The sequence below is a fragment of the Aotus nancymaae genome, unplaced genomic scaffold, assembly GCF_030222135.1.
Source record: "Aotus nancymaae isolate 86718 unplaced genomic scaffold, 86718_ANA_hifiasm-v0.15.2.pri h1tg000053l, whole genome shotgun sequence".
NCBI lineage: Eukaryota > Metazoa > Chordata > Mammalia > Primates > Aotidae > Aotus > Aotus nancymaae.
Window position 1 is genome coordinate 10180202 of NW_026988467.1, and position 22107 is coordinate 10202308.

The 22107-nt window shown below is 45.3% G+C and overlaps 1 protein-coding gene and 1 non-coding gene across 7 annotated transcripts in view; one reads left to right on the top strand and one right to left on the bottom strand.

The window, feature by feature from the left end:
- Positions 1-22107, top strand: part of LOC135269416 (putative neuroblastoma breakpoint family member 8) — a 39311-nt gene that overhangs the window by 15115 nt on the left and 2089 nt on the right. For 3 of the 6 annotated variants that reach the window (XM_064363302.1, XM_064363301.1, XM_064363303.1), the window contains 13 exons: positions 1690-1800; positions 4685-4790; positions 8387-8596; positions 9758-9862; positions 10429-10638; positions 11814-11918; positions 13097-13198; positions 14369-14473; positions 15650-15754; positions 16933-17037; positions 18960-19032; positions 19493-19707; positions 21438-21489. In XM_064363302.1, coding sequence (XP_064219372.1) covers positions 4760-4790; positions 8387-8596; positions 9758-9862; positions 10429-10638; positions 11814-11918; positions 13097-13198; positions 14369-14473; positions 15650-15754; positions 16933-17037; positions 18960-19032; positions 19493-19707; positions 21438-21489 — 1418 coding nt within the window. In that variant the 5' untranslated portion in view covers positions 1690-1800; positions 4685-4759. Of the gene's footprint in view, positions 1-1689; positions 1801-4684; positions 4791-4933; positions 5096-8386; positions 8597-9757; positions 9863-10428; positions 10639-11813; positions 11919-13096; positions 13199-14368; positions 14474-15649; positions 15755-16932; positions 17038-18959; positions 19033-19492; positions 19708-21437; positions 21490-22107 lie in introns of those variants that run through there. The other 3 variants (XM_064363305.1, XM_064363306.1, XM_064363304.1) reach the window with 3 other exon arrangements.
- LOC135269596 (U4 spliceosomal RNA) lies at positions 20866-21006 on the bottom strand. The gene has a single exon (XR_010337848.1). It is a non-coding gene; the product is annotated as a U4 spliceosomal RNA (small nuclear RNA).

Below are 22107 nucleotides of genomic sequence, written 5' to 3' on the forward strand. Positions count from 1 at the left end.
CAACTTGGATTCATTCTCTTCATGACATTCAGGTATACCTATCAATCGTAAATTAGGTCTTTTCACATAGTCCCATATTTCTTGGAGACTTTGCTCATTCCTTTTTACTCTTTCTTCTCTAATCTTGTCTTCTCGTTTCATTTCATTAAGTTGGTCTTCGACCTCTGATATCCTTTCTTCTGCTTTATCAATTTGACTGTTAAAACCTGTGCATTTACCAGGCGCGGTGGCTCACGCCTATAATCCCAGCACTTTGGGAGGCCGAGGCGGGTGGATTACGAGGTCAAGAGATCGAGACCATCCTGGTCAGTGTGGTGAAACCTCGTCTCTACTAAAAATACAAAAAATTAGCTGGGCATGGTGGCACGTGCCTGTAATCCCAGCTACTCAGGAGGCTGAGGAAGGAGAATTGCCTGAACCCAGGAGGCGGAAGTTGCGGTGAGCTGAGATCGCGATCGCCCCATTGCACTCCAGCCTGGGTAACAAGAGTGAAGCTCCGTCTCAAAAAAAAAAAAAAAAACAAAAACCTGTGCATACTTTACGAAGTTCTCGTATTGTGTTCTTCAGTTCCATTAATTCACTTATATTCCTCTCTAAGTTGTCTATTCTCATTAGCATTTCATCAAACCTTTTTTCAAGGTTCTTAGTTTCTTTACATTGGGCTAGAACATGTTCTTTTAGCTCACTAAAGTTCCTTATTATCCACTTTCTGAAGCCTAAATCTGTTAATGGAATGCACTCGTTCTCCATCAGGCCTTGTTCTCTTGTTGATGAGGAACTGTGATCCCCTGTAGAAGGAGAGGCATTCTGATCTTGGGTATTCTCAGCCTTTTTACGCTGGTTTCTTCCCATCGTTGTGAGTTCATCCACCTGTCGTCTTTGTAGTTGCCTACTTTCAAATTAGGTCTCTGAGTGGACGTCCAACTTGTTGATTCCCAGTGCTGAAATCTGAGCAACCCCCCGTGCTGGCCAAAACAGCGGCATTAAGATCCGTGGTGCTTTTGTGCCCGGGAATCTCCGGTCTGGCTTCCCTCTTGAGTCCCTTCTTCAATCAGATAAATGGGTGGCTCTGCCTTCCCGGAGCTCCAAACGTCAACCAAAAGGGGACCCAGTCCCGTTTACCCTGCATCAAGAACCGCCGCACTGGGGCGCCGGCAAAACTGCCACACCGGCCACGAGAGTCACCCTGGCGACCCGTGGGGCTCCTCCGCTGGGAGTCTTCCGGTCTGTGGGTAACAAAAATTCGTCTGAAAGTGTGGCGTCCTCTCATTCTGTGCGCTTTCTCTGGAAACTACAATCCCGAGCTGCTAGTGATCAGCCATCTTGGATCCAGGGTAGTCTTGAACTCCTGACCTCAGGTGATCTGCCCGCCTCGTCCTCCCACAGTGTTGGGATTACAGGCACGTACCACCATGCTGGAGTGCTATGGTGCAATCTCAGCTCACTACAACTTCCACCTCTAGGGTTCAAGTGATTCTTGTGCCTCAGCCTTTCGAGTTGCTAGGATTACATGCCTGGCTAATTTTGTATTTTTAGTAGAGACAGAGTTTCTCCATGTTGGTGAGGCTGGTCTCGAACTCCCATCCTCAGATGATCCACCCGTTTTAGCCTCCCAAAGTGCTGGGATTACATGTGTGAGCCACCACACTTGGCTGGGAGTGAAGCATTTTACCATCTTTTTTCTTTCAGAAATTGGGTTGGTAACATTGAAGAGACACTTCTCACCTGCCTGAAATGCCCTTCATTATCTTCTTCAAGTTCCAAGGGCTCTAGAACAGTCCTTGTGATGCTCCCATAAAGGTAAGTATAACATTTTACTGTAGTCCTTTGCTTTTTTTCTTTTTTGTGCTTATAGGGATTAGCATACATGTATGTGAAAATATAGAAAGAGTACATATAGGCACCTGTAACTAGTTTTCTGTTGCTACCTTTTAACGCATTATAACAAGTTAGTTGTCTGAAACCCCAGAAATCAGGAATGATTGGGTTCTCTGATCAGGGTCTTAGGAGGCTGAAATCCAGTTATGGGCTGCCTGTGTTTGTCATCTAGAGCTCAGGCTACTCTTCCAAGTTCCCTACAGATGTATTGGCAGAATTCCTCTTCTTGTGGGTGGAGGACTGAGATCCCTTTTCAGTCCTCCTGGCTCTTAGCCAGGAGACACCCTGAATCCAGAGGCCACCTGCATTCTTTCTCACTTTCCCCATCTTCCAACCAACAACAGCCCATGGAATTCTTCTCCAGCTCCCATCCTCTCTCTGACTTTGTCTTCTCCTACCCACTAGAGAAATCTCTGACATTTAGGGATTGATGTGATTCGATCCGGCCCACTCAGGAAAGCTCAGCCTTTGTATTAGTCTGTTCTTGCAGTGTTATAATTAATGACCTGGGTGATTTATAAAGAAAGAAGTTTAATCAGATCATGGTTCTGTGGGCTGTGCAGGCTTCTGCTTCTGGGGAGGCCTCAGGAAAGTCACAATCGTAGTGGAAGTGGAAGCAGGCACGGTCTTCACATGGCTGGCAGGAGAGAGAGAGAGAAAGGGGAAGTGCTACATACTTTTAAACAACTAGATCTCATGGAGACTCTGTCATGTGACGGCACTTGGGGGATGGTGCTGAGCCATTAGAAACCATCCCCATGATCCAATAACCTCCCGCCAGGCCCCACCTCTAACACTCAGGATTATAATTCAACACGAGATTTGGGTGGGGACACAGAGTCAAACCATATGACTCTTTAAAGTCACATGACCGCCACGTAACAACGTAATCACAGGAGTGTCTCATCAGCCTAACAGGTTCCCGAGATTAAAGTCATATGACCGCCATGTAACAACGTAATCACAGGAATGTCTCATCAGCCTAACAGGTTCCCGAGATTAAAGTCACATGACCGCCACGTAACAATGTAATGACAGGAATGTCTCATCAGCTTACCAGGTTCCAGAGCTAAGGGTACAGCATGTTTGGGGACCATTTTAGAAATTCCACCTATCATAGTTCAACTTCTGGTCCCCAGACATTCATGTTCCTCACAGATGCAAAATACACTCACCCTGTCACCTAAGGTTTCCAAGTTTCGTGTCATGAATGCATTAGTTCAAAGTGAAAAATGTCACGTAGCTCTAATCTGATCGAAAGTTTAAATTTAAACTATCTACACCGAGTGCAAATGACGCTTCCGAGGGTGTCCATTAAGTACAGATTCTTTTTTGTTTTTGTTTTTGAGAGCGAGTCTTGGTCTGTCACCCATGCTGGAGTGCAGTGGTGTGATCTTGGCTTACTGCAACTTCTGCCTCCTGGGTTCAAGCGATTCTCTTGCCTCAGCCTCTTGAGTAGCTGAGATTACAGGCATGCACCACTGGATTCAGCTAATTGTTTTGTATTTTTAGTAGAAACGGGGTTTTGCCCTGTTGGCCAGGCTAGTCTGAAACTCCTGACCTCAGGGGATCTGTCCCCCTCAGCCTCCCAAAGTGCTAGGATTACAGGCATGAGCCAGCATGCCCGGCCAAAGTACAGATCCTTGATATAATTCCCTTACCTCTGTTGACCTGTGAAACTGAACAAACAGCTTATCTGTCCTCAATGTGCAATGGTGGGACAGTCACAGAATAACAATTCTAGGGATTCTTGTTCAAAAAGAGGGAAAGTGGAGGGAACAAAGTCACTGATCCAAAAGCATTTTGAAGTGGTGCTGAGGAAAGTCCAGCAGGAATTTCTTGATCAGGCTCCTCATCCTGGAACTAACCCTCTGTGACAGGGGGCTTTGCCTCTGGGCTCTGCATTTTTTTCTATGATTCTGGAAAACATTTTCTTTTTCTTCTTCCCCCACTCTTTTGGTTCTTCCCCTTTCTCCTCATGGCAGCATCCTCCACTTAATCCTTGTTGCGTCATCCCCGGCGGAATTGGTCAGATATTGCCTGTGTCACGGTCCTGACCATCTCCACGAGGGGCTGTCCTTGTGAGCCCACGCTCCTCTTCACTGTCCTGACCTCTCACAGTCATGATTGCTTTCAACTGCCCTGGCTGGTTTAGGAGAAAACCTAAGACTATGGAGTCCCAGAACCAATCTCTGCCCTATCTCCATCTCCAAGAGAGGAAGAAAATAACAGGGATCTTCATGGAGAAATGACCCACGCGAGGGCCTGGACTCTCCAGCAGTTACAGCAGAAGAAAGTTTTTGAAGAAGAGTAGAGGAACTGAGAGCCCCGGCCAGGAAAGCAGGGTTGTGTGAAACGCTATTTGATCCTATGTGCTCCCTGCCCCAATCTAGCAGCTAGTGAATGACAGCTGACCAAGTATAAATGCCAGGACTATAGAACTGTGATAAAGGGTTTGTCCAAGGAAAGGGGCTTTTACTATTTTTGTTTTCACGGAAGAAATGGCTATTTTTCATCTAAAGTTTCTGAACGGCAGCAGTGAGCTTCTGGAGGGTGAGTTACCTGCTCTGCACAGGGAGGCTGAGTCCAAGGCTTGTGTGTGGGATCTGCTGCCACCAAGTGGTGAGGGAGGGAGCCTGGGAGAGTCAGTCTTTGTAGGCTTCAGGTTCCTCATCGGGAAGGTAGGGGCTTATTGTACCTCTCTGAGGTCCGTTCCTGCTCTGTTTTCTCTGAGTCTCTGAGGAATTGAGATGGTTTTCAGTGCTGCCTGGGACCTTCAGCTGAGACCTGACTCTGTTTCCTGCAGGAGCCTGAGCTGAGTCTACACGCTGGAATCCGAGAGCTGAGGGAACAGGCGGAGAAAAGTCAGCAGGTTTAGGGGATGAGAATAATCCACAAAGGACAAGCCATTGGTAAATGAAAACCAAAGAAGGGGAGATAAGGACAAACTAGGACAGAAGCCTCAGGGGAAATAGGCAATGCCTATGATCATTTAAATTCTCGAGGAACAGCATGAGCTGAGCAGTGTGGACTGAGAGAGAAACTTACTCCACAGGAGTCTCCTGCCTCTGGCCAGAGAGAGCCATAGGGTAGATCAGAGCTGGTTTATGGTGAGGGGCAGCTTCAACTCCAAGAGGGGGAGGATACGACCGTCAGCCCCCGCGCCAGACCCAGGAGCCTCAACCTCAGGGCTGCTGTAGCAGTGGATACTCTTGAGGTCAGTGTGGGTTAGAGGGAATAACCGTGCTTGGAGAAGGGTGGAGATGTCCATTCTTACATCAAACAGCTCTGCCCTAGGTCAGGTGCCAGAGTAAGTGTCCCGTGATTGTATAGGAAGCAGTGATACTTATACTATTCTTCTGCAGCTTCAGTTGAGGGAAGTTTCTCATAAACATTTATTGAGTATTTAATTTTCTTTCTTTTTTTTTCTTTGAGACGGAGTTTCGCTCTTGTTACCCAGGCTGGAGTGCTATGGCGCGATCTCGGCTCGCCGCAACCTCCGCCTCCTGGGTTCAGGCAATTCTCCTGCCTCAGCCTCCTGAGTAGCTGGGATTACAAGCACGCGCCACCATGCCCAGCTAATTTTTTGTATTTTTAGTAGAGACGGGGTTTCACCAGAATGGTCTCGATCTCTTGACCTCGTGATCCACCCGCCTCAGCCTCCCAAAGCGGTGGGATTACAGGCGTGAGCCACCGCGCCCGGCCGAGTATTTAATTTTCTTTATATTGTACTGAGCACTCAGGATTCAGGTATTTAATGTCACTAAAGAAACTGAAGCCATTGAGTGGAAGAACACAAACAGATGATTTCAACAAGATACGGTAGTTCTACCCAAGTGATGTGTTGTGGCAGTCCGGAGGATGGGAGGGTATGTCATAGGACATTGCTCCTAATGACGGGGAAGCATAAAAGAACATTTTCAGATTGGCCGGGCGCTGTGGCTCACGCCTGTAATCCCAGCACTTTGGGAGGCCAAGGCGGGTGGATCACAAGGTCAAGAGATCAAGACCATTCTGGTCAACATGGTGAAACCCCGTCTCTACTGAAAATACAAAAAAATTAGCTGGGTATGGTGGTGTGCGCCTGTAGTCCCAGCTACTCGGGAGACTGAGGCAGGAGAATCACTTGAACATGGGAAGCAGAGGTTGCAGTGAACCGAGATTGTACCACTGCATTTCAGGCTGGTAACAGAGCAAGACTCTGTCTCAAAAAAAAAAAAAAAGAAAAGAAAAGAAAAGAAAAGAAATAAAGAAAAACAGCAAAAGTCTTAGTGAAAATCATTGGTGTCCCTTAGAAGAGAATTAAATACAGTCAAGGGAAGACCAAGTCTCATACTTCCCTTGTATATTCCAGAGTTCCAGGGAAATTGCAGGTAATAGAGCTTATTTCCCATGCTGTTAAAGCAAGGTTGCAGACACTTGTGAATTTTGGGCCCAATGCTCTAGGAGGGCACAGCTCTGTCCTGGAAAATGATACCAGAATGGATACTCTTCCTGTGACTCATTGTGGTCGTTCATCCAGCATCACAGAAACCAAAAAATGGAAATATGGCCAAATTCATGATTTGCTAGCCCTCTTCAGGTTTCTTACCTGATTCTTAGGATAACAGCATTACTTTGAAGATTATGACGAGGATATGCTGTCCAAATATGTGCACAGTTTTGAGCAAAATGCCTGGTAGAAATTGGTCAACAAACAATTACTGGATGATTATATGAATATTTACTGAATGACATAGATCCTATGAATAAATATGGAATAATTAGTGTGAGTGCTTTTATTAGCAGTTCTCAAAACTCATCTATGTGTGACCTCAAGTAAGCCACATAACTTTGTGAACCTGCAGTTTCATCATTTTTAAAATGAAGAAACCTGACAGATTTTCATTGTGCCACAGAAGGTCAGAGCTCCCAGACACCAGAACATACATTTACTTAAAGCCTTTGATATATCTCGAAGCAGTATCCTTACAGTGTAGTTGGAGGATGGTGGGGGCTGCAGAGAGGCATGCTTTCCAATGGGATTGAGCCAGTCCTCCTTCCTTCATTGCCACATGAATGCTGGGCAGCCCAGGGTCACACCCATTGCACCCTCACCTCAGGCAAGCCCGCAGCCAAACATAGGAGACCTGGGCTACAGAACAGTCTCCCAAGTCCCAGGCTCACAAAACCTAGGTGGCGATGAAAGCTGAGAAAGTGAGGAGATGGTTCAGGGGATCACTCTTCCCTCCTCGTTCCTCTCATCTCAAATTCACCTTCTATTGCACAGCAACGCGGAGGACCACCAACCACCCCTGACCATCACCTTGATCTTGCTGTGTTTGGTTAGGGGGATGCAACCACACATCAACAGTGTTAGACCAACTCAGAAAAATATCTATCAAACAGTATTCCATAAGGACCGCTCATGGCCCTGTTATTTTCAACATATGGAAAAAACGAAAACAACAAAATCATATCAGGTTTACAGGACTTCCCAAGATAGATGGTCACACATGCTTTCAGGAGATCTCTGTAGAAATGATTTTGATGACTTGATACCTTGAAAAGAGCTTTTCTGGGACTAGAATGACATCCATAAGTGACAACAATGAGATGTAATGTTCAGTCACATTAAAAAACAAACCATCTCACATAGAGGAAGCTTTGGACCTAGGGACGTCACATTGTTCTTAAGTGTAATGAAAAGCCTCTTCTGCCACAAACATCAGCGTAGTGGTATCTGCCAGTAAGAAAAAATAAATCAGCGTAACCATGGGATGCAGCAAGAAGAATATTGTGCCAGGAAAGAAAACATTTTTTAAGAATGAATTACTCATTCACTTTCTAGTGGATACAGAAAAAACTGCAGAAGACTCAAAGGATATCATGGCAGTGTAATAGGTTGATATCTTAAACTTGTGGAAAAGCCTTCAATTCTGTTTTAACATATGAGAAGGTGGGGTGACTGACTTCATGACTAGCATTAAGAAAATATCACGTGTTGGGAAACTGTTTCTGCCTTGATGATTTTATACACACAAGAGATGAAAAATGAGGCACATGCTTACATATATTGGGAATGAGATAGGACTGGCATTGTCACAAGGGTACACAAATACTGAAAGTGACTGATAGAGGAACGGTCCCCATCGGTTATGACCTCAGGTGAGACCAGGAGGCCTGTGTTTTAGCAAAGCCTGGGCAGTTGGGATGAAGGGCTCCTAAGATTCCATGACACGCCCAGGTTCTAATTCAGTTATTGCAACAGCAGACCGTTACCTGGGACACTGGCCACTAGCTCCCACACTCTTGTGAGAGTCTGAGCTACAGGCAGCGCCTTCAGCTCTCAGCTCAAGCATTGCGAACCTTGTTTTTGCGGTTAAGGACCCTAAAGTGCTGTGAGGGGGGATCAAGTTTTTCTCAACAGTAAGTTAAGAATTTGAGTTACTGACATCCCCTAGTCCTGATTAAACCTATTTGATTTCCAGTTTTTAACCCATCATGTGTTTGGGTTTCTTCTCCCCAGTCCCTGGCTCTACCTGTGGTGCCCCAAATATCAGCATGGTGCCATCCAGCAGGACGTGTTCCGGGAACACCACAGAGGCGAACTTTCCAGACACCCTCGAATATTCCTACTCCCATCAGGAAGAGACCAAACCGAATATCAGAGACAGCAAAAATAGACTTCTTATGACCCAGGTGGCCTACTTCCTGAACTACCAGCTGAAGACATACAGTAAGTTGTATAGATTTACCACCAGGAAAGTGATGAATGGTGTCCTGTCTTGTCTCGAGAAACTAACCTTTCTCTTCATCAAAATTAGTTTCATCCTTCCCATACTTGTAGAAAATAGCATGGGTATTTTAACATTTAGTTGAAGATGGAAGACAGTGGTGAAAGTATTTAGCAGCTTTTCCATGTCTGCAGTAAGGTGGGTGTGGGACTAGGGTTGAAATCCCAGGTATTGATTTCTGACACAGGCACAGAACCATCTGTTTTTTTTCAGCAAAAGGCTAAATCGTGTTTACAGGAATCCTCTCTGTACCGTATAAGATCCTACAGACAAGTAACATTTGGTCTGTTGGTCTAAATGTCTGAGGCTATTAAACTTCCGTTTGGTTCTGGTTTATGCTGACGCCGAGTAGGCAAAGCTGTGTTCTGGGGACACTGGGGGAAACAGGGTGATAGCACACAGTACCCACTGTGGGGAACTTGAAGGGGACCCTGCTCCTACTAGAACCTGTGGTATCTGTAAGTGGCACCATCAAGAGCAGAGAGTACCCTGGTACTGGTGCCTCAACTCCTCATTAGCTGGCGTCCCCGGTGGGCACCACCACACCTGGCTAATTTTTGTATATTTAGTAGAGGCGAGGTTTCACCATGTTGGCCAGGCTGGTCTTGAACTCCTGAGGTCAAGTGATCTGCCCTCTCGGGCCTCCTAAAGTGCTCGGATTCCAGGCGTGAACAGATTCTTTTTTCAGTAAAGGTTATTAGAATTCATCCGTCGGTCCAATCTCCTATAAAAATTTCTCTCAGAATTCATTGACAATGATATACGATTGGATAAATCAGTATTGCAGCAACACTTCTGGAAAGTATTTAGGGCAATTTTTGAAGATTTTGGGGAAAAAGTTTTAATTTTTTGCATTAACTTAGGTCAGAGGATACGTGATTAAGATCTAGCAGATGAGGGAGATTTTGTCCCATGGATCTGAAAAGCAGGCTCATCTACTTCTAGGGCAACTTAGTCTAGGGCCCGTTAGAACATTCTTGTCACAATACCACATGCTTAAATTGAGAATATTTTAAGTCCTTGTGCTATGAGTGGACACTGATTTGGTCTTGTGTGAAGTATGATTTGCTTAATGTGACCTGCTCTTCTGAATTTGTCTACAGGAGATCGGAAAGATAATGATGAAGAACAGAAATGCAGAGACAGGAAAAATAAACTTCTTATGAGTCAAGTGGGCTACTACCTGGGCTGCCGGCTGAAGACGGAAGGTAAGTTCTTTAGGTTCACTGTCACGAAAGTGATGAACAATGTCCAGTCCTGTCTTGTCTATGAGAAACGATACATTCTCTTCTTCCAAGTTAATTTCATCTTTCCCATACTTCTAGGAAAATATCAGTGGGTAATGTAACATTTTGTTAAAGATGGAAGACAGAGGCCAAAGTATTTAGCAACTTTTCCACGCCTGCAGTAAGGCGCGTGTGGGCCTAGTGTTAATATCCCAGCTATTGATTCCTGACACAGGCACAGAGCCAGCTGTTTTTCTCAGCAAGAGGCTAAATCATGTTTACAGGAATCCTCTCTAGCATATAAGATCCTGCAGAACTCAAAAGCAAGATAAAGGTAGAAGTGTTTATTTCCTGGTTTCAAGGTGACTGTGTAGCTAAGGCAAGTTGACTTTAAGGAGATCAAGAGTGGAGATGAGAAGAGTAAAAGCGGGGAAACGACATCTTCAAATCAATAGGCAAGGCTGTCAGTGACATCCCTCAGTCCCGATTAAACCAATTTGATGTCACCAGTTCCTAATCCATCATGTGTTTGGGTTTCTTCTCCCCAGTCCCTGGCTTTCTGTGTTCTGCCCCAAACATCAGCAAGGTTGCATCTGGCAGGCCTCCTTCCAGAACAAATACAGAGGTGAATGTTCCAGAAGGCATTGATAAATCCTGCTCCTTACAGGAAGATAGCAAACTGAATATTGGAGTCAGCAAAAATAGACTTCTTATGAGTCACGTGGACTACTCCCTGAACTACCAGCTGAAAACATGCAGTAAGTTGTATAGGTTGGCTACCATGAAAGTGATGAATGATGTCCTGCCTTGTCTGGAGAAACTAACCGTTCTCTTGATCAAAATTAATTTCTTCCTTCACATACTTGTAGAAAATAGCAATGGGTATTTTAACCTTTAGTTAAAATGGAAGAGAGACGCCAAAATATTTAGCAACATTTCCATATCTGCAGTAAGGTGGGTGTGGGACTGGGGTTACAATCACAGCTATTGATTCCTGACCCAGGCACAGAACCACCTGTTTTTCTCAGCAAGGGACTAAATCCATGTTTACAGGAATCCTCTCTGTACCATATAAGATCCTACAGACAAGTAGCATCTAGTCTGCTGGTGTAAATGTCTGAGGCTACTGAACTTCCATGCAGTTCCAGTTTCTGCTAAATGCCCAGTAGGCAAAGCTGTGTTCTGGGGACCCTGGGGGAAACATGGTGATAGCAGGCTGTATCCACTGTGAGGAGCTTAAAGGGGACCCTACTCCTAATAGAATCTGTGGTATCTGTAAGTGGCACCATCAATAGCAGGGAGTACTCTGGTACTGGTGCCTCAGCCTGCCAATTAGATGGGATCCCCACTGGGCACCACCACACCTGTCTAATTTTTGTATTTTATGTAGAGGCAAGGTTTCACCATGTTGGCCAGGCTGGCCTTGAACTCCTGAGGTCAGGTGATCTGCGTGCGTAGGCCTCCTAAGTTGCTTGGATTCCAGGTGTGAGCAACCATGCTGGCTCCACAGATTCTTACGTAAAGGTTGTTAGAATTCATTCGTTGGTCCAGTCTCCTATATAGATTTCTCTAACCATTCCTTGACCATGATATATGATGAGATACTTAGTATCGCAGCAACCCTTCTGGAAAGTAGTTAGGGCAATTTTTGAAGATTTGGGGGAAAAAGTTTTAATTGTTTACACTGATGTAGGTCAGAGGACACATGACTAATATCTACCAGATGAGAGAGATTTTATCCCGTGAGTCTGAAAAGCAGGCTCATCTACTTCGGAGGCGACTTAATCTAGGGCCAAATAGAACATTCCAGTCAGAGTATCATATTCTTACACTGAGAATATTTTATGTTCTTGTGCTGTGACTGGACACTGATTTGGTCTTGTGTGAAGTGTGACTTGCTCAATGTGACCTGCCCTTCTGAATTTGTTTACAGAAGATCAGAAAGATCATCAGGAGGAACAGAAATACGGAGACAGCAAAAATAAACTTCTTATGCGTCAAGCGGCCTACTACCCGGGCTGCCAGCTGAAGACGCAAGGTAAGTTCTGTAGGTTCACTATCATGAAAGTGCTGAATGATATTCTGTCTTTTCTCTGAGAAACTGAACACTCTCTTCATCAGAATTCATTAAATTTTTCCCATACGTCTAGGCAAATATAAATGGGTACCTTAACATTTTGTTAAAAATGGATGAGAGAGGCCAAAGTATGTAGCACCTTTTCCACGTCTGCAGTAAGGCAGGTGTGGGGCTGAGGGTAAAACCTCAGCTGTTGATTTCTGACACAGGCGCAGAACCACCTGTTTTTCTCAGCAAGAGTCTAAATCATGTTTACAGGAATCCTCTCTGTATCACCTAAGATCGTGCAGACAAGTACCATCAAGTCTGTTGGTCTAAATGACCGAGGCTACTGAACCTCCATTCGGTTCCGGTTTCTGCTGAGGCCCAGTAGGCAATGCAGTGTTCTGGGGACACTGGGGTTAACACGGTGATGGCACACAGTACCCACTGTGAGGAGCTTGAAGAAGACCCTGCTCCTAATAGAATCTGTGGTATCTGTAAGCAGCACCGTCAAGAGCAGGGAGTAGCCTTGTATTCGTGACTCAGCCTGGTAGTTAGCTGGGATCCCCGGTGGACACCAACACACTTGGCTAGTTTTTGTATTTTTAGTAGAGGCTGGGTTTCACCATGTTGGCCAGGCAGGTCTTGAACTCCTGAGGTCAAGGGATCTACCTTCCTGAACCTCCTAAATTGCTCCGATTCCAGGCGTGACTCAATGTGCTGGCTCCACAGATTCTTTTTTATGTAAAGGTTGTTAGAATTTATCCGTCAGTCCAGTCTCCTCTATAAATTTCTCTAACCATTTGTTGACCATCTGTGAAGAGATAACTCAGTATTGCCTCAATGCTTCTGGAAAGTAGTGAGGGCAATTTTTGAAGATTTTGGGGAAGAAGTTTTAACTGTTTGCGCTGACTCAGGTGAGAGGATAAGTGATTAAGATCTCGCAGATGAGGGAGATTTTGTCCCGTGGATCTGAAAAGCAGGCTTATCTACATCTAGGGCGACTTAACCTAGGGACCAGTAGAACATTCCCATCAGAATATCACATTCTTAAACGGAGAATATTTTTGGTCCTTGTGCTATGAGCGGACACTGATTTGGTCTTGTGTGAAGTGCAATTTGCTTACTGTGACCTGCTCTTCTGAATTTGCTTGCAGAAGATCGGAAATTTCACGAGGAGGAACAGAAATATGGAGATAGCAAAAATAAACTTAAGTGTGAAGTGGCCTGCTACCGGGGCGGCAGGCTGAAGACGGAAAGTAAGTTCCATAGGTTCACCATCACCAAAGTGCTGAACGATGTTCTGTATTTCCTCTGAGAAACTAGAGGCTCTCTTCATCAGAATTAATTTCATTTTTACCATACGTCTAGGAAAATATCAATGGGTACCTTAACACTTTGTTAAAGGTGGACGAGCGAGGCCAAAATATGTAGCACCTTCTCCACATCTGCAATAAGGCGGGTGTGGGACTGAGGGTAAAGTCTCAGCTGTTGACTTCTGACACAGGCGCAGAACCACCTGTTTTTCTCAGCAAGAGTCTAAATAATCTTTACAGGAATCCTCTTTGTACCACATAAGATCCTGCAGACAAGTAGCATCTAGTCTGTTGTTCTAAATGTCTGAGCCTGCTGAACTTCCTTCCACTTTCTGCTGAGCAGCAGTAGGGAAAGCAGTGTTCTGGGGACACTGGGGTAAACACGGTGATAGCACACAGTACCCGCTGTAGGGAGCTTAAAGAGGACTCTGCTCCTTACACAACCTGTGGTATCCGTAAGTGGCACCATCAAGAGCAGGGAGTAGCCTTGTATTCGTGACTCAGCCTGGTAGTTAGCTGGGATCCCCGGTGGACACCATCACACTTGGCTGGTTTTTGTATTTTTAGTAGAGACTGGGTTTCACCATGTTGGCCAGGCTGGTCTTGAACTCCTGAGGTCAAGTGATCTACCTTCCTGGGCCTCCTAAATTGCTCCGATTCCAGGCATGACTCACTGTGCTGGCTCCACAGATTCTTTTTCATGTAAAGGTCGTTAGAATTCATCCATCGGTCTCCTCTATAAATTTCCCTAACCATTTGTTGACCATCATATGTGATGAGATAAATCAGTATTGCCTAAATGCTTCTGGAAAGTGGTGAGGGCAATTTTTGAAGATTTTGGGGAAGAAGTTTTAATTGTTTGCGCTGACCTAGGTGAGAGGATAAGTGATTAAGATCTACCAGATGAGGGAGATTTTGTCCCATGGATCTGAAAAGCAGGCTCACGTACTTCTAGGGCGACTTAACCTAGGGACAAGTAGAACATTCCCGTCAGAGTATCACATTCTTAAACGGAGAATATTTTTGGTCCTTGTGCTATGAGCGGACACTGATTTGGTCTTGTGTGAAGTGCGATTTGCTTAATGTGACCTGCTCTTCTGAACTTGTTTACAGAAGATGGGAAATGTCACGAGGAGGAACAGAAATACGGAGACAGCCAAAATAAACTTATTAAGTGTGAAGTGGCCTGCTACATGGGCTGCAGGCTGAAGACGGAAAGTAAGTTCCATAGGTTCACCATCACCAAAGTGCTGAACGATGTTCTGTGTTTCCTCTGAGAAACTAGAGGCTCTCTTCATCAGAATTAATTTCATTTTTACCATACATCTAGGAAAATATCAATGGCTACCTTAACACTTTGTTAAAGGTGGACGAGCGAGGCCAAAATATGTAGCACCTTCTCCACATCTGCAATAAGGCGGGTGTGGGACTGAGGGTAAAGTCTCAGCTGTTAACTTCTGACACAGGTGCAGAACCACCTGTTTTTCTCAGCAAGAGTCTAAATCATGTTTACAGGAATCCTCTTTGTACCACATAAGATCCTGCAGACAAGTAGCATCTAGTCTGTTGGTCTAAATGTCTGAGGCTGCTGAACTTCCATTCAGTGCCACTTTCTGCTGAGCAGCAGTAGGCAAAGCAGTGTTCTGGGGACACTGGGGTAAACACGGTGATAGCACACAGTACCCGCTGTACGGAGCTTAAAGAGGACTCTGCTCCTTACACAACCTGTGGTATCCGTAAGTGGCACCATCAAGAGCAGGGAGTAGCCTTGTATTCGTGACTCAGCCTGGTAGTTAGCTGGGATCCCCGGTGGACACCATCACACTTGGCTGGTTTTTGTATTTTTAGTAGAGGCTGGGTTTCACCATGTTGGCCAGGCTGGTCTTGAACTCCTGAGGTCAAGTGATCTACCTTCCTGGGCCTCCTAAATTGCTCCGATTCCAGGCATGACTCACTGTGCTGGCTCCACAGATTCTTTTTCATGTAAAGGTCGTTAGAATTCATCCATCGGTCTCCTCTATAAATTTCCCTAACCATTTGTTGACCATCATATGTGATGAGATAAATCAGTATTGCCTAAATGCTTCTGGAAAGTGGTGAGGGCAATTTTTGAAGATTTTGGGGAAAAAGTTTTAATTGTTTGCGCTGACCTAGGTGAGAGGATAAGTGATTAAGATCTACCAGATGAGGGAGATTTTGTCCCATGGATCTGAAAAGCAGGCTCACGTACTTCTAGGGCGACTTAACCTAGGGACAAGTAGAACATTCCCGTCAGAGTATCACATTCTTAAACGGAGAATATTTTTGGTCCTTGTGCTATGAGCGGACACTGATTTGGTCTTGTGTGAAGTGCGATTTGCTTAATGTGACCTGCTCTTCTGAACTTGTTTACAGAAGATGGGAAATGTCACGAGGAGGAACAGAAATACGGAGACAGCCAAAATAAACTTATTAAGTGTGAAGTGGCCTGCTACATGGGCTGCAGGCTGAAGACGGAAAGTAAGTTCCATAGGTTCACCATCACCAAAGTGCTGAACGATGTTCTGTGTTTTCTCTGAGAAACTAGAGGCTCCTTCATCAGAATTAATTTCATTTTTACCATACGTCTAGGAAGATATCAATGGGTACCTTAACACTTTGTTAAAGGTGGACGAGCGAGGCCAAAATATGTAGCACCTTCTCCACATCTGCAATAAGGCGGGTGTGGGACTGAGGGTAAAGTCTCAGCTGTTAACTTCTGACACAGGTGCAGAACCACCTGTTTTTCTCAGCAAGAGTCTAAATCATGCTTACAGGAATCCTCTTTGTACCACATAAGATCCTGCAGACAAGTAGCATCTAGTCTGTTGGTCTAAATGTCTGAGGCTGCTGAACTTCCATTCAGTGCCACTTTCTGCTGAGCAGCAGTAGGCAAAGCAGTGTTCTGGGGACACTGGGGTAAACACGGTGATAGCACACAGTACCCGCTGTACGGAGCTTAAAGAGGACTCTGCTCCTTACACAACCTGTGGTATCCATAAGTGGCACCATCAAGATCAGGGAGTAGCCTTGTATTCGTGACTCAGCCTGTTAGTTAGCTGGGATCCCCGGTGGACACCAACACACTTGGCTAGTTTTTGTATTTTTAGTAGAGGCTGGGTTTCACCATGTTGGCCAGGCTGGTCTTGAACTCCTGAGGTCAAGGGATCTGCCCTCCTGGGCCTCCTGAAGTGCTGGAATTCCAGGCATGAGCCACCATGCCGGCTCCACAGATTCTTTTTTCAGTAAAGGTTGTTAGAATTCATCCATTGGTCCAGTCTCCTATATAAATTTCTCTAACCATTCATTGACCATGACACATGATGAGGTAAATCAATATTGCAGCAATACTTCTGGAAAGTAGTCAGGGCAATTTTTGGAAGTTTTTCGGGAAAGCATTTTAAATTTTGCACCAACTTAGGTCAGAGGATATGATTAAGATCTACCAGAAGAGGGAAATTTTGTCCCATGGATCTGAAAAGCAGGCTCATCTACTTCTAGGGCAACTTAGTCTAGGGCCTGTTGGAACAATCCAGTCAGAATACCACATTCTTACACTGAGAATATTTTAAGTCCTTGTGCTATGAGTGGACACTGATTTGGTCTTGTGTGAAGTGTGATTTGCTTCATGTGACTTGCTCTTCTGAATTTATTTACAGAAGATCAGAAAGATAACGATGAAGAAAAGAAATGCAGAGACAGCAAAAATAGACTTCTTAGGAGTCAGGTGGACTACTCCCTGAACTACCAGCTGAAAACGTGCAGTAAGTTGTATAGGTTGGCTACCATGAAAGTGATGAATGATGTCCTGCCTTGTCTCGAGAAACTAACCGTTCTCTTGATCAAAATTAATTTCATCCTTCACATACTTGTAGAAAATAGCAATGGGTATTTTAACATTTAGTTAAAATGGAAGAGAGACGCCAAAATATTTAGCAACATTGCCACATCTGCAGTAAGGTGGGTGTGGGACTGGGGTTACAATCACAGCTGTTGATTCCTGACCCAGGCACAGAACCACCTGTTTTTCTCAGCAAGAATCTAAATCATGTTTATAAGAATCCTCTCTGTACCCCCTAAGATCGTGCAGACAAGTAGCATCTAGTCTGTTGTTCTAAATGTCTGAGGCTGCTCAGCTTCCGTTCGGTTCCGGTTCCTGCTGAGGCTCAGTAGGGAAAGCTCTGTTCTGGGGAAATGCGATGCTAGCACACTATACCCGCTGTGGGGAGCTTAAAGAGGACTTTACTCCTTACATAACCGGTGGTATCTGTAAGTGGCTCCATCAAGAGCAGGGATTACTCTGGTTAGAGGGACGTCCTGCTTTCTGTGCAGAGGCTCTCGTTGGTAAAGGACCATGGCACCCACGACTTGGTGGAGGCAGCAGTGCATAGAGGAGGGACCCTGGGCCAGTCTCCTGAGCTCCATCCAAGTTGCTTCATTTGTTTGTTACTCAGTTTTGTCATCTGTTCATAGGATACTATAATAATGCCTACCTCTGTCAATTGCTGCAGTGAATTAGATGGCCTGTTTATTGTAACTGTCCCAGGACAGTTGTTCCCACAGAGTAAGCACTGTCTATTAGTTCTTCATTCTACTGTGTCTAGCATAAGAGAAACTTTATTGGTCTTTGCGTGTATTTCCTTTATGGCCTTATGAGAGACTCCAGACCTCCATAATTCTGCAATGACTGTTTTATCAGTGGTGTTTTCTTCCACTAAACATATGTGGCCATGACATGACTAGGACTTTCTGAATGAGAACACAGATGGGAAACCCATGGGGTTGGAGGTCACAGTATTGCAAATGTCCCTCCCGTGATGGATTGTGTCTTTGGAACAAGAGGCAGCATCTGTCCAGTTGTAAAGGGCAGGAAGGAAGCTGTGACAGGAGGGCGGTTGTTGGAGTGGAAAGAGCTCTGGGCTAAGAATGAAGGTTCCCAGGCTGTGTCTTCAGCAGTGTTCCTAGGAGCTGTCAGTGAACAATTGATTTCTCCTTCCTGACTTTCTCTGTCTCCATCTGCAAAGGCAGGTAAATTTCTCTCTCTCCATCTGCAAAGGCAGACATCTTGCAGTGTCTGAAGCATTCAAATGTGTGAACACTTATGACCGCTTATCAGAGTGAGATAAATCCCCTCTCTGTGTGGTGTTGGAGAAAGCACTTGATGTGTGGGCATTTGGTGGTCGGAAGTGGTTCAGACTGGAGCACTCCCCGTGGAGAGAATGTCCCTGAATAACATAGCAGAAGTCACTTGGAGGGCCTGTGAAGTCACCTGATGTGCAGAGGATTGTGGGACAAGTTTGTTTATCCTGTCCTAAGAGAAAGAAATAGGTTGTAAATGTGAACAGTGACAGGACGCCAAGCCTGTCCCTGGGAATCAGATGTGTGTCAGGATGGCGGAGACAGCTGCCCAAGTCCAGAGAGAGGCTGCACAAGCCTCCAGTGATGTGGAGAGCAGAAGGTCTTTTCAACATTTGGCCTGATTTTGACGGTGAGCCTCCTGATCAGAAATGCATTGCCTGGTGGATCAGGAAACCATGCCAGGGCATTTTGTTAAAGAGAAAACATGGGAGCTTTCCGTAGAACAGGGACCCATGCCCAGATGTTCATGTCCCTGTGCACATTGGGCTGACTGTCCTTGCAGAGTGTGAAATGGGAAACATCTGAATGAACACATCTGTACTTGCAGAAAACGACAAAGATGAGGATGAAGATGTTCATGTTGCAGAGGCTGAGAAAATAGAGGAATCACGTGTCCCCAGGTAACACTGAATAATCAGGAGCAAGTAATGGGTGGTGAAGTATGGAAAAGATCTAGAAGCACACCCTCTCTGGCGTCTCCCATGGGCCAAAAGCCTGCATTCCTTTGGCCACAATATGTTCAGTTCAACCCAACTTAGACACAGGATGTGGCAGCTCTTATGGTTCTTTGTATGTGCTGAACACCGTGTCTGAATTATACAGGGATAACTGAGTCTCTTTTCTTCTCGGCTCCTTTCTGCCCAGTGTAGTGAATACCGACTGCTGTCTTTCTCTCTGGTTCCCATGGCAGCCATGCTGTGTTGCAGAGAGGAGGATTGCCTGTTTCCTCTCAAAGGGGACCTCCCATTTGCCTTCTGGGACCACTCACTTATTCCTCCTGTGGAAACCAGCTAGGACTCCCTGGGGTCCAATCCCTCTTTCTTTAATCTTCTGTCATCTCTATCCCATCTGGCTCATCAGGGAGGTGCAGAAGGTTGAAGTCAAGAAAGTCCCTGAGGACTCGTTGGAGGAATGTGTCATCGCTCGTTCAAATAGCTGTGGCCCTACTGACTCCAGCCAGCCTCACGGAGACACCAATGAAATCCCATTTGAGGAAGACAACGTCGACTCTGCACTGGTTGTAGAGAGTGAATCATCTCATGACGTAGTGGAGGATGCTCTGATCATTCTTTCAGGTGACCTCTACATTCCTTGTTTTTGATACCTCTGTCTAGGCTGAGGAAGATCCACTCTGAAGACAGGCTGTATACACACAAATCGGTTTGAATAAAAACCTATCATGGGTTATTAAACACAGATACCAGGGAATTTTTATCTCATCCTCAGCTCATGCCATGCGTTTGTCTCCGAGGCCCAAGTATCAAGTTACCAGACCCCAGGCCAGTGTGACAAACTCATGGTCACCTGAGTGCAGGAGGTGTACAGGAGGTGTCTGTCAGGTCTCCTAGCTTTGATTCGGTATCTCTCATGTGATTATGTCATCTGTCCCTGAACAATGTCCATGGAGTTTCTATTTATTTTTAAGGAAACTGGGAGCCTCGCGTATTTGTTTGGAGAGATTGTTCCCCAGGTTTCACTGCTCTGAGCTTCAGTCTTGATCTCTTTTAAGTCAGCTTGCTTAGCTGCATAGCCACCTTGAAACCAGGATGAAAACATTTCCTCTTTACCTTGCTGATATGTTTCCATAAAGCAAGTCTCAGCCCTGGCTCTCCACCCCATCCATGCAATGGCTGATCTGATGTTTCTTCGTAGCATCACGTATCGTTTGTTGTTGCTGTTGAGATGGAGTCTCCTTTTGTCACCCAGGCTGGAGTGCAGTGGCACCATCTTGGCTTACTGCAGTCTCCACTTCCCAGACTCTAGTGATTCTCCTGCCTCTGCCTCCTGAGTAGCTGCGACCATAGGTGCCCCCCACCACACCTAGCTAATTTCTGTATTTTTAGTAGAGACGAGGTTTCACCATATTGGCCAGGCTGGTCCTTTGAAATCACAGATTTTGTTGTTGTTGTTGGAGTCTCCCTCTGTTATTCAGGCTGGAGTTCAGTTGCACAATCTCAGCTCACTGCAACCTCCGCCTCCTGGGTTCAGATGATTCTGCTGCCTCAGCCTCCCGAGTAGCTGAGACTGCAGGCGTGTGCCACCATGCCCAGCTAATTTCTTTGTATTTTTGGTAGAGACAGGCTTTCACTGTGTTAGCCAGGATGGTCCCCATCTCCTGACCTCGTGAAGTGCTCACCTCAGCCTTTGAGAGTGCTGAGATTACAGGCGTGAGCCACCATGCCCGGCCCACAGATTCTTTTTTGTTTGTTTTTGTTTTGTCTTTTTTTATGCAGGCTCCCTAGAGACTGTCAAAAATTGTCAATGCCGACGTTATTGCATGTCATCACGGCAGGGTATTGGGACAAGTTTTCAATTAGCAATAATCTCATCTCAGATAAAACTCCTTGGCTACGATACTGGCACTGAGCAAAGCCCACAGATTCTTTTTAAAGCAAATGTTGTTAGAATTTACATATCAGTCCAGTTTCATGTATAGATGCCTCTATCCATTCAGTGACCTTGGTACCCGGTGAGATAAGTCAGTATTGCAGCAACACTCCCAGAAAATAGTTTGACTCATTTTTGGAAATTTTTCTAGGAAAAAATTTGGTTTAACTTTGCATAGACTCAGGCAGAGAATATTGCATCATGGTCTTCCCGTAGAGGCAGATTTTGGCCTGTGTGTCTGGAAAGCAGGCTCATCTGCTTACCAGGCTTCATCTAGGGCACCCTGGAATAGTCCTGTCAGAATTTGTATTCTTGCCCCGAGAACATTTCTGTGCTTGTGCTGTGACTCAACACTGATTTGGTCATATGTGAAATGTGATTTGCTTAATGTGACCTGTGTCTCTGAATTTATTTACAGAAAGTCAAAGTGATGATGAGGAAGAGGAAGAAAAAGGGCCAGTGCCCCCCAGGTAATGCTGTGGAGTTGTGGGCTGTTAGTTTAATAGTGACACCGGGAGACTGTAGATCCGGGGAAAACGAGGAAGTGATGACTAGAACTCTTTGTTCCATTCACCCAGCTACAGATTGTCCTTATTGACGATGTTGTGGGTGATTTGTGGCACTTGTATAGGTTTTAATTTCTTACTCCTCCCAAGATGGGAACCTGCAATGAGATGAGCCAGGTGAACTCAGCAAACAGGGATTTCCTGGTTTTGCCTGTTGTCCCCACTGTGTTTAAACCCAGGGAGAGACGCATGTATGCTTTCTGTCCATTTGTTGTGAGCATGTTTGCTAGGATTTGTGAAGAGAAGAGATTCAAAACATGGACATATTATATCAAAATCCTGGAAAAAGGAGGCCCTTCATACACAAGATCTGGGTGTCTGAAATGCCTCAAGAGCTCCGTTCACTTGAATGCCGCATGTAAAATTCAACACAACTTACGCGAGGCAGTTGAAGCCCCGTGTTAGTTCTCGTGCTGCAGGTCGTGATGATAGTTTACAGGGAGCGTCTGGGTGGCTGCAATGGCTCATCTGTGGCAAATGCACTAAGCACATGCTGCTCATTTGTGCTCTGTCCCCAGGGTA